At 39.6% G+C, this 11311-nt stretch overlaps 2 protein-coding genes across 2 annotated transcripts; one reads left to right on the plus strand and one right to left on the minus strand.

The window, feature by feature from the left end:
• Window positions 1–465: 465 nt before the first annotated feature.
• cfap144 (cilia and flagella associated protein 144) lies at window positions 466–2818 on the plus strand. Its single transcript, XM_085437001.1, has 4 exons — window positions 466–692; window positions 1041–1100; window positions 1212–1315; window positions 1892–2818. Exons 1-4 carry the CDS (start codon window positions 572–574, stop codon window positions 1985–1987), a joined length of 381 nt encoding a protein of 126 aa, XP_085293127.1. The 5' UTR covers window positions 466–571; the 3' UTR covers window positions 1988–2818.
• ebna1bp2 (EBNA1 binding protein 2) lies at window positions 2037–5234 on the minus strand. The gene is made up of 9 exons (XM_085437000.1): window positions 5028–5234; window positions 4676–4759; window positions 4319–4491; window positions 3819–3942; window positions 3516–3605; window positions 3329–3404; window positions 3120–3210; window positions 2840–3002; window positions 2037–2752 (listed from the first exon to the last, which is right to left on the minus strand). The coding sequence occupies exons 1-9, from the start codon at window positions 5121–5123 to the stop codon at window positions 2705–2707; spliced, it is 945 nt and encodes a 314-aa protein (XP_085293126.1). The 5' UTR covers window positions 5124–5234; the 3' UTR covers window positions 2037–2704.
• Between the last annotated feature and the right edge of the window lie 6077 nt (window positions 5235–11311).

Below are 11311 nucleotides of genomic sequence, written 5' to 3' on the forward strand. Positions count from 1 at the left end.
TGCGCAGCCACTAAGTATCCAGGAGGTAAGAGTAGAGGTGAAATGACCTCATCAAACAGACTGACAGAGAATTAACAGGAAACAATACTGGCAAGTTAATTATGTGTAATTAATAACTAATCAATGTCATAATAAATCACTAGTGATTTCTTCTTTGATTTGAATTGGCAGCTTAAAATCAACCAATTCAAAACATTTTCAACTTTTATTTCATATAGTGTTTAACCTGTCAGATGCAAGTGTCATTTCTCTTTGCTGATATCACAGACTGAATTATTGAGGATTTAGAAAAATAATAACAATGAAAAGAAAAGTAGTTAGTTAGTTATTTTTTCCTCCAAAATAAAATACATTTGATTACATAAATCGTCTAATATAAACTGTTACTGTTACCATTCCACCATGACCAAATCTGAGAGCATGGCGCCATCGCGTGTTCGAGTCTCGCAACTGCAGCCAGCATGAGGTGGTGTTTACTGTTGCTAGGTAACGCGCATACCTAGTTTAAGGCCAGTGAAAGGCTTTCTGCTGATCCAACCCTAACTGTCGGCGTTTTTATTTTTCTCTCAACATGGCAGATAAAGATAAACTGGATTTGGTCCATCGGGACGCGACTCACGTCGAGCGGGTCCGGAAAGAGCAAAGACACCAGAAGCTCCACACGGAGTTCAGCATCAACCCCCACAGGAAATGTAAGTAAGCTAATCTCCCCTCTTGCTCCGTTTCTCCCTCACATCAAAAATATGATAAAAATAAGAACTATCACTTACTCAAAAGTGTGACTGGGCAGGGTTTTTTTTCCTTTTGAATTTCACTGCGATTAGGGGACCAAAATCAGGGCCCTCAGCACTTTAGCAGTGCTTGCAAGAAAGGTTACACTATGATTCAGTGTCCAGCATGCTTATTAGGAAGAGCCAGACACTGAAAAGCACGAGTGCTGTGCATTTCATGGCAGTTTGGTCCTCTTTTGTAGAGCTCTGTATAATTGTTGTACTGTATACCTCCTTTTCTTATGTGTGTGTGTGTATGCTGTGTTACAGTGCATGTACTGCCAGACAAACCCATGTGTAGGAGAACGACAGAAGAGATTCCAGAGGACGGTAAAATTTCCATTGGAATTAAATGCGAGAAATATTCTATCCACCTATTCCGTTTACATAAATTTGTTTTTAAACAAGTTGGTTTTATAATTTGATTTTTTTGGCCTCCAGAGGATTTCATCAAGGCTTTCCGCAAGGCCCACGAAGTTCCTACCAAGAAGTATTCTATGCCACTCACTGAGAGCCAGGAGATAGGATGGATGTCGACTCCACTGGTGAGTAAAACTCTCTGTTAGTGGATTTTGGAACAAACTGTAGCTTAAATGTGTAAAAAATTAACACTAACAACCCCAACACTACTATGAAGACGTCATGAAACCCCGCTTGTGTAAATTTTGAAGAATCTGCCCCAACCATTCTTTCCCAGTGTTTAGTCTGGTGTGGGATATCAAACTCGAGTAGAAATGGCTGAGACACAGCTGGGATATTTAATGTGTTTAGTTTGATTTAATGTCTGCAGCAAATGGTGCGACACCCAAAAAAAAAATACTTCAGGGAAGAAGCCGTTGTCACAGCCCAATGTAAACGACAATTATTGGTGGAATAACTTGAAAATTGGGAACACCATTGTTATCATGTCCAAACATTCCTCTTTTAATTAGGGAAACACTTATTTTAAATTCCTGGGCTGACAATGATGCCTAGAATAACACAATACAGATATTTGTTTCTCATTTAATCATGCCATTTTGATATTTGAAAATTGTTTTCCTTTTTTATAAGACAGTAAACACCAGTAGGCTGATGTAATCGTGCATCCACCTTAACTCTGTTGATTTATTTTCCACCAGGTCCCGGAGTCCCGCCAAGACACCAGATTCAATTTCTTCCGATTTATGACAGACGTCACCAAACACCATGAATTTGGCCAAAGAACACAAAATTAACCCCCCCCCCCCCACACACACACACACACAAAAGAGAGAGAATAGAAACTGAATGCCTACTGAAATGTATTTGTTCATCAAACATGCGGGTGTCAGCACAGAAGCTGACCCTTCTTAGAGAAACACTTGGGGGGAACATTTGCACAGGTCTGTACAAAACACACACGCCCATCACATACTAATCATACTAATGAATGGAAAAGGGCAAAACTGACAGCTGCTCAATATTATAAAATGTCATGTAACATGGGAGAGAATCAACGAGTCAAAAAGCTGAGTGAGAAAAGTAAAACAGAACACACAAATCTTAGGAGAAGAGTGAGTCATTGAGAAGGTGGAGATATGGAGGTGTAATCACAGAGAGTGGATCTAAAACCACCTTAGGGTAGGGACAACTGCAGCCACAGATGCAAATATCAGGGTATCTACAGCAAATAATATTGTCCTTCTCAACCTTAGGAAAGCTCTGTATTTTGGAGCTGTGTGCAGTCCATTCTTGGCTTTACAGGCCCTTTGAATAGCTTCCCCAGCTGTGTGATTGGACTCAGTCCATCTGTGGTTTGAATATGATTAATATGGACCTCCATATCAATCCAGATGCATGTACGAAAGGTATATTGTACCAAAAAGTGTAGAAGAAGAGCTCATAGTCCCTTTAGGCAAATCCTGCCAAAAAGCAGAGTGCAAAGTCCAGTCTGCTGAGCAGCCCGCCAGTCTCTAAGAGCGATTCTTCATCTTCTTGCGCACAGACTTGCCTGGACGTTTCTGGAAGTCAAAGAGAAAGAAATTGTTTTCTTATTTACTCATTTGAATAAAACAGTCAATAGATAACCATGTGTGTGAGAGACTCACATTTTGTTTTCCTCCTTTCCCCTTCTTCCCTCCCTTGCCGTGAGCTATTTTGGCACGGAAACCGGAAACATCGTTGTAGCTTTCCTTGGTGTTCCACTTCTTTCCACTCTTTTTGCCTCCAAAGCCAAACTTCTGGTCCTTGAATTTTCTCTTAGCGCTAGGCCTGTGGGAAAAATAAATAAGTAAGAGTTTCATTGTAAAAATGCCACAAATCTGAAGCGGGACCAAAAAGAAAAAAAGCAATGACTGCTGTGTGCACTGCTGAAAAGTTCAAACTTACCCCTTTTTGTTCACTGCTTTCTTTGAGCCCTGAGAAGATTCTTTATTCATCTTCTGGTCACCTTCCAAGAATTCCAGTTTGTCGGTCATTCCTAGAAAGAGAAGATGTTGTTCCCAGTGCTCAATAAGTGACGTGTCCAAATTGGTGTAGTGACAAAACAATAAAAGAAATAAGGAAATAACGTCCATGCTACACTTGTAAACACCGACCTTTCTGGTATTTCTTTACAGCGGACATCATGGCCTTCTTCTCCTGCTGTCTCTTCTGGATCACTTCTATTTGGACCTGGCAAAAAATTCAAAATTAGAGTCATTCTTTTAGCCATGTACAGTCGAAGTATCATACACATATAACACTTACAGGTGTTAAGAAGAATTTCTGAACTCAGTCACCAACCTTTTTGCCAAACTTCCTTTGCTCGCGCAGTTTCTTGGCCTTTTCTGACCTCTCCATAATCATCTGCTTTGAGATCAGCTTTTTCCTGATCTGAACAGACCAACAAATGAAAAAGTATATGAATTTAGGCCCGACAGAACAAAAGAACTAAACTCAGGTCCTGAACCAGTATGTGCAAAGAAATGTTAATTACTTTACTATATGGGTGAGAACTAATACTTAATTACAGTGATGCTGTTTCAGGTGTTATGGAACATGTAAGGAGAAAAAAAAAAGCATCATCATATAGGAGACCAGGCTCACCTTCTGCATGTGCTGATCAGATTTGGCCATCTCTGCAAAGTAGTCTTCGGGCCTCTTGGTGGCTATGCTGTGCCTGTTTAGGAGTGGCAGTGCCTCGAGGACTGTAGCCTGAGCTTGACGGTAGCTGTAAATAAACAAAAAACACAAAGTAATTGGAATGGTCTCTTTGTAGCCGTGTTGTATTTTTCCAGCATTTTTTTGTAGGCTATTCTCTAAAACATTCAACACCATATGCATGTTTGTAACTCTTTAGCTGAAAAAAGAAAAAGAAAGAAAAAAAGACTTATTTGTCTGACTCGTAACCAAACTATATTAGTGTGGTTACAAAATACAAGTATATGTGATGCTTTTTAGCCTATCGTCCAATCTCTCTCCGATTCCTTTTCTTTTTCTCTTACCACCAACCAGTTGCAGCAGATGGCTGCCCCTCCCCAACCCTGGTTCTGTCTTATGAGCAGGCACTATATAAATAAAACTGAGGTGAATTAACGGTCACTTACAAGAACATCTCCCTCTGGAAATCATCATCAGCATCCAGTTCCCCAGCGGCTGGCGCTGAAGCTTTCTCTTCAGCTTGAGAAATGATATTTGCAGCTGGTAGGTTGGTCAGATCCAATCTCTCCACCCAAGGAAGATCTTTACGAAAATCAGCAACACACTGTTTCAACCCCTCCTGTGTGACAACATAGGAGCAATAAAGGTACAACAAGTAACAATATTATTCACTTTACAGGGAATTTCGAGAACTGTTCCATTGCTGCTTTAAAACTATTTCAGTGGTATGGTTGTTTATAGTACGTTGACCATCCCTGTGTAGCATAACTTGCTACTAACAGAAGATGTGAGATGCCACTCACCACATTGTTGGCGAACTTTTTGGGTTTATCCACCAGGACGTTCATCCCAGGCTTCAACAACCCCGCTGCAAAGGCTTCTTGCAGCTGGGCAATGAAATGAAGATAAATAATATTAACTCTGACTTATCTAAACCACCACTTGCTACAGCAAGACTACACGGTCCTAGTAAACGTGAATTTTCCTGCTATCTAAAAAGCTTGATTAGAAAAATAAAGATTCTGATACTGACAATAGTACCAGGTCTCTGTTTGTTTGATTACCTTTATAAACAGCAGGCACAGTGACGTTTAAAACCTTAATACCTAACAGGAATGTGGTTAGCTAACGATGCTAGCATGTTAGGAAACTGACCTCATCGTCCGATAATTCACTGTTTTCCTCCTCTGAATCCTGACCGAGCAGCGCCTCCTCCTCTACGGACGCCATAGTCTTGCTGTCGATAACCATGAGATGACTATATGTGAACTATCAATGGTAAAACAATACGCCTCGGATATACAGTGCTCCTCACATGGACTATAAGGAGCCTTTCACGTGGAGCGGAAGTGACGCCTCTGAACGTCCTACCTATTCAGTTCGCCGGCGGATAAAAGGTGTAAAGAAAATTAGTTCCAACCCGGAAAAAATTCAACGCAAAAAAAGTAAATAAATTAATAAAAAAAATAATACAGAAGTAAATAACGTTTAAGTCACACTATCCGATAACTCAATGTCCGATTCGCTCTTTGAAGAGCGGCGAAAATCACAAGTAAGTTGTATTACAAGTAAGTTTCTGATGCAACTTTTGTCACGTATCATCTTATTTTATTTAAATCTCCGCTTTTCATATAGATAAAAATGTTGTTTTGAATTCCATTCCAGTCTTTAAATTTGATTTAACATATGAAATAAAATGCACTGGGTGGTTTAGAAAACCAATGACTGTATAAAAATCTACGGTCATTGACGAAACACGTTTCCTAGTGTGTAAGTCTAGTGTGTAATATCAAATAAGTCCTCTTAGAGGAGATGTTGTACACCTGTGCAGACTGGAAAGTACAGTGGATGGGTCGATATGAGAACTTTACAGTCTAACGTCAATTTAGAGATTCTACTTTAAATCGTTTCCTACTGTGTAAAGGAAGACTCAGGATTTTCACTTGCCACCTCATCAAGAAAGAAACTATCGACATTTCTTTCCCATTACTCAATTCCTGAGTCGATTTCTGTCACTTTGACATGGCACGACTGAGAAAAATGTCTGCATTTTGGCCCAGTGTCACTGTCAATGGACATTTTGTCTGTGGGGAAAATCAGGACAGCCCAAAATCTGGTGCTCTGAGTAAAGTTTGTTTCTGCATTCATTAGACATTCAAAAATAAATAAATTCTTTTATTGTTTATTTCTTGGGATGTAGCCTCTATGTATCTTTAACATACATATCTGTGCCTGTGATCCTTTAATCATGCTACCCAAGGAACTTTTTCCTTAAACTCTCCAGTGGACATCACACACATTTTGATCTGTACCCGAGAGAAACCAGTGGATGTGCAGTATGCAAAGGCCATCAGCATTGAAATGTCCAAATCCGAGGAGTACTTCCAATGGGAGTCACAATCATTCACTTTAATGTTAGCAAAGGACAGTTTGTATTCATCTTATGTGGTCACGTAGCAGTTGTAGAGTGAAGGGCTTGCAGTTAGAACCAGAGTGCGTATCTGCTGAATGCTAATGGTGTGCTTTGCCTATGACCATGGAAGTAAGTTGATCTTACTCAAAATTTCACTTGAAAGGGATTCATTTCAAGTGGTCAAGCAAGGACCTCAACCATACCAAGGGCAAGGCGAAGAGCTGACATGCTTTAAAGTGTGCATACTAAAAATAAAACTAAGAGATAATTTACCCTTTCGGGTGGTGAGAAGTAAAACACTCCTAAATGCAATTAATGGTTAGCGGTGTTATGTTTATGCTGCTTCACAGATATGGTTTCCTTTGGAGGATAAGGTAATTGCAAACCTTTATTATAGCCACATAGCAAAGAAACAGATAATCAATAATCACCCAGAAAGTAAAGCAGAATCAGACAGGCATATCTTTGCCTTTTTTCATTGTTTTATGTGGTGTCCAGGTTTCTCAGTGTGAATGTAACTTAAAGAAAAATATAAGACATATCCTTATATTGAAACTCTTTTGTATGGTAATTACCTGGGTGGTTGCTGGTGTCCTAGCTTATGCAATGTGCATCAGAACTGCTAACTGAACAAAGCAGCACATAGCATCTTTGATTTTCGCTTTCATACGCCATTCAAATAACTAAAAAACATCAAAAGATATTGAATCTGGAACTAATGCAGTATTTTAATATTTTGCCTATTTTATCCTAAGTTTTTTTTCTCTTTACATGACACTGCTGCTCTTATCTATGTTACTGAAAGTTAAATTCATTATCTCTTTGAAGGTTGCTTTTGAGATTGACTAATAGTAACATGAACAGCTTTCTTCTTAATAACCGTCTCGCTTTCATGACACCTGGACTTCAAAAGTGATCCAACTTTACAGGCTTACTGACATTACTTTGATTTATCAGGAAAGCTCAGAGTAGTCTTGCAGAAATGTGTTATTTTTAATGAATAACAGTTGTAATAATTAGAACATACAGTCATGGTGAAATGATAGTACACCTTCTGGTAATTCAGTTAATAAAAGGTCATCTGGTCCTTACCCAGTCTTAAAATTAGGTAAATGCAACCTCAGATGGACAACAACACCTGATATATTACACTGAGCTAAAATGCAGAAGAAAACTAAGTATAGCAAATCATTTAATAGCTTGTTGAACTGTAACTTGAAGTTATAATTTCTGGATTAACTATATGTCTCTCACATTGTAACAAAGACATTTAGGCTCACCTGTATTACAAGGCTGCTTCAGTTCATTGAGGTTTGTGGGCATTTATGCACAGCTGGGGTGGCCAACTCCGGGCCTCGAGAGCCGGTGTCCTGCAGGTTTTAGATGTGTCCTTGATCCATCACAGCTGATATAATGGCTAAATTACCTCCTCAACATGTCTTGAAGTTCTCCAGAGGCCTGGTAATGAACTAATCATTTGATTCAGGTGTGTTCACCCAGGGTGATATCTGAAACCTGCAGGACAGTGGCTCTCAAGGCCTGGAGTTGGCCACCCCTGAGCTAGAGCATTTCTATCAGTTTGAGGTCTGGACTTTGGCTGGACCATTGCAACACCTTGGTTCTTTTCTTTTTCAGTAATTCTGTTGTAGATTTGCTGCTGTGTTTGAGATTATTCTTCTGTTGCGTGACCCAAGCTTGAGCTGTCAGACAGATGACCTCACATGTGACTTTAGAATATTTTATTATACAGAGAAGCTTGTGGTTGACTCAATGACTACAAGGTCTCCAGGGCCTGTTGCTGCAAAACAAGCCTAAATCTTCACCCTTCCACCACCGAGGTGTTTGTGCTGATATGCTGTGTTTGGCTTTCTTCTATCCAAACGCCACCTTTTTGGTCTCATCTATCCAAAATACATTGTTTTAGACGTTTTGTGGTTTGTTCGGACTTTGCAAACCTAAGCAATGCTGCCATGTTCTGTTTAGAGAGACGAGCCATACTTGTGCCGTTTGCTGATTGTTCTACCATGAACTTTAACATTTAAGCTGCTGACTGATGCTTGTAGAGTCTGAGATGTAGACTTTGGCTTTTTTTTCAGGTTTTCTGAGCATTGCACACTCTGATCTTGGGATGAATTTGCTGGCACATCCACTCCTGAAAAGATTGGTAGCTGTCATGAATGTGTCATGTTTTCCACTTGTGAATAATCTTTCTCACTGCAGCATGATAGACTTCAAATTGTTTGGAAATGGCCCCATAACCCTTTCCAGATTGATGGGGAGCAACAGTTGCTTCTTTAAGATTGTTGCTGATGTCTTTCCTCCTTGGCACTGTGCTAATTCACCTGAATACTTCAGGTCAGACTGCCAAAGGTTTCAAAGAGGTGGTCACGCTTTCTTATGACTTAAGTGCATTTGATTATCAGCACCTGTCTGCTACTTACTATCTTCATTCCTATGGAAGCAGTACTGGCAGACAGATTGTATTTACTACACTGGAATTTAAAGAGAGTTTACTTTATTTTTCTTACCATGATTGTAGATGTAATAATTAGCAATAGCAAACTGATTTCTATGTACACTGATGATGAAGAATGATCTTTTCATATCACTTTAGCTTATTAATGAGACATTTAGTTTGGTATTAAACCATGCAAATTTTGTTTATTTCACAGCTCAGCAGGTTAGAGGAGTTCCACTATCACTAATACCAGATGGGCAGGATATGAAGTAGACTGGGGACTTCTGTGCTGACAGCCGCTGTTCATTTGAGATGTCATCGGCCTCTTTCAGTGTTTTATCCTCCTAGTCCTCAAAGCACAGACTGTCTGAGCCCCCCTGAGAGTGACATTCGTTCTATTCTGATGGAAATCGATTTCTACGATTTGAACATCACCACCCTTAATTCTTCCATTCTCTGCATGGTCAGAGCCCTGCTCTGAGATATCTTCAAAAGGAGAAAAAAAAAAAACATAATTTACATTTCTGTCATTGTAATCGCTTGAGCCAGACAGAAATGTGGTCTATTAAATTCCCATTCTGCTGTCACTCTTCATATCAGGGCAACAGACTGCTTCCTGACACCAGATTGAAAATAAGTTGGATTCACTCTGTCAAGCTCCTCTTTTGGAGTTATTCCTGGCTGCTGGAGGATTGGACAGAAAAAACAATAATACAGTCACGAATGTCTGGGCCTAAGATGGGTGAGTGCTTTAGCTCCTACGGCTCTCAATCAGCCTAAAGAGATTTAGGGATGTGCAAGTAAACAATACTGGATGAATTACTGGGAAAAGTTTTTAGGTCATTTAGTCTTGATCTGTCCTTTCTTGAGTGGATATCCATTCCTTCTCCATCCATCAAAACATCTGTGAGATGACTGCTAAAGAACAGGCCTATACCCATGTATTACTTTAGCCACACAGTAGCCATATTCTGTTGTCTGTCAACCATGAGCAGCTAGCATGTGTGACCTCCAAGGAATGGGCTTACATCTATACTGTTGCCAGTGTTTTCAAGATCAAATATTATTAATACAAAGCTAAATTTGAGGATGATGCCATGGCTTATGTTATGCTTTTTGTTGTGCCATACCCCTAATAAAGAAAACAGCAGCCTGTGGCATTTATGAAGTCTTATTTAGACACTACAGTGATCGCTAATATCAGTGTGTTCATATTTCCAGGCACATGTTCACCAGATGCTTTTGCCCTCGCTTCCTGTGCCCCAGGCATTTTTGACTTTTGGAAGTTACATTCTGATTTGAGGTTACTTTCTCTAAAAATCTCTTTTATATTTATTGTTTGTTGTTGCTCATTTCTCATATTTTCTGTTTGCACTGTCTTCTCACCCTTACCATTTGAGACAAACAGCTCCCTGCCCTGTTGGAAGCTTCTTTCTGTGAAAATTGTGGGTTTTTTGTCAGATGCACCTTTGCCAACTATTTCCAAGATAAGAAAATCTTGAGTTTCTCATAATGCTCTTAGACACTGACCTTAAAATGCCTGGAGATGGTTGGTTGTGTATGGATTGAATTCAAATACCAAAAAGTACTGATTAGACAGATGAGAATTATTTAGTTTTGTGGGTAGTGGGACAAAAATGAAAGTAATTCACAACTACAGTATTGCCATGGTTATAATTCACCCTGAATGGAAGAGGCATGAGTAAAATTTTACATAACAATAATAATCCATGCAATTGTTTTTGATGGATTTCCCTCAAAACCACGAATTTCAAAATCACCTTTATTGAGAATCTGGATCACCATAGTCACCATCAGTCAAGGTTGCTCTTCTGGCCAGGATCAACACTCTGTTTCATGAAGTCGATCTGACAGTTACTGTTACTGGGAACTAAAAGCCAGAAATGTCACTCTAAGGCAAAAATACTGGCTTCATTTTTTTAAGCAACTTTAAGTATTGGCGTTAGCTCTCGAGGCTAATGTATCTTTGATCCCCAACACTATTACACTGCAGTAGGATGTGTTTACTTCATCACATCAGCATTTATTTTGATTGTCATTCTCAGAAATAGCCAACAGCACTTTAGTTCATCTGTTTATTCTCTCATAGTTCATCTACCTCCTTTTGCTCAATCTTTGGTCTGTTGTGGGTTACAAGAACAATACACAGTCGTGTGTAATTGATGCTGCTGCAGGCAGCTGTCCATGTGTTTTGTCTGCAAGGGAGTATAGACCAAAATGTACTAGTGAAGAGGAGGCACACTGTGTGCCAAGCATGAATAAATACATTTTAGCCTGTACTCAATGAACTTTGTAAATTTGCAAAAAAGGAAAGGAAAAAGGAAAAAAAGAGAGGAAATGGCTAGAATTGGAAATGACGAGGCCAGAAAGCAAGAAATTTCAGAAAGGTATCCGACCCTGAGTTCCGACCTTGACTTTTGTCTAAAATGCTGACTGCTGACACTGTCCAACCCAGCCATTAAGTCAGCAGACATTTTGCTTCTGACGGAGGAAGCACAAAGTCCATTTGTGCGCATTAGTGGGGCACTGGCTGACAGACACCCATGT

Source organism: Copadichromis virginalis, linkage group LG17 (assembly GCF_057382275.1).
Source record: "Copadichromis virginalis isolate Kocher_CV1m ecotype Utaka linkage group LG17, C_Virginalis_male_GT1.1, whole genome shotgun sequence".
In the NCBI taxonomy this organism is placed as follows: Eukaryota; Metazoa; Chordata; class Actinopteri; order Cichliformes; family Cichlidae; genus Copadichromis; species Copadichromis virginalis.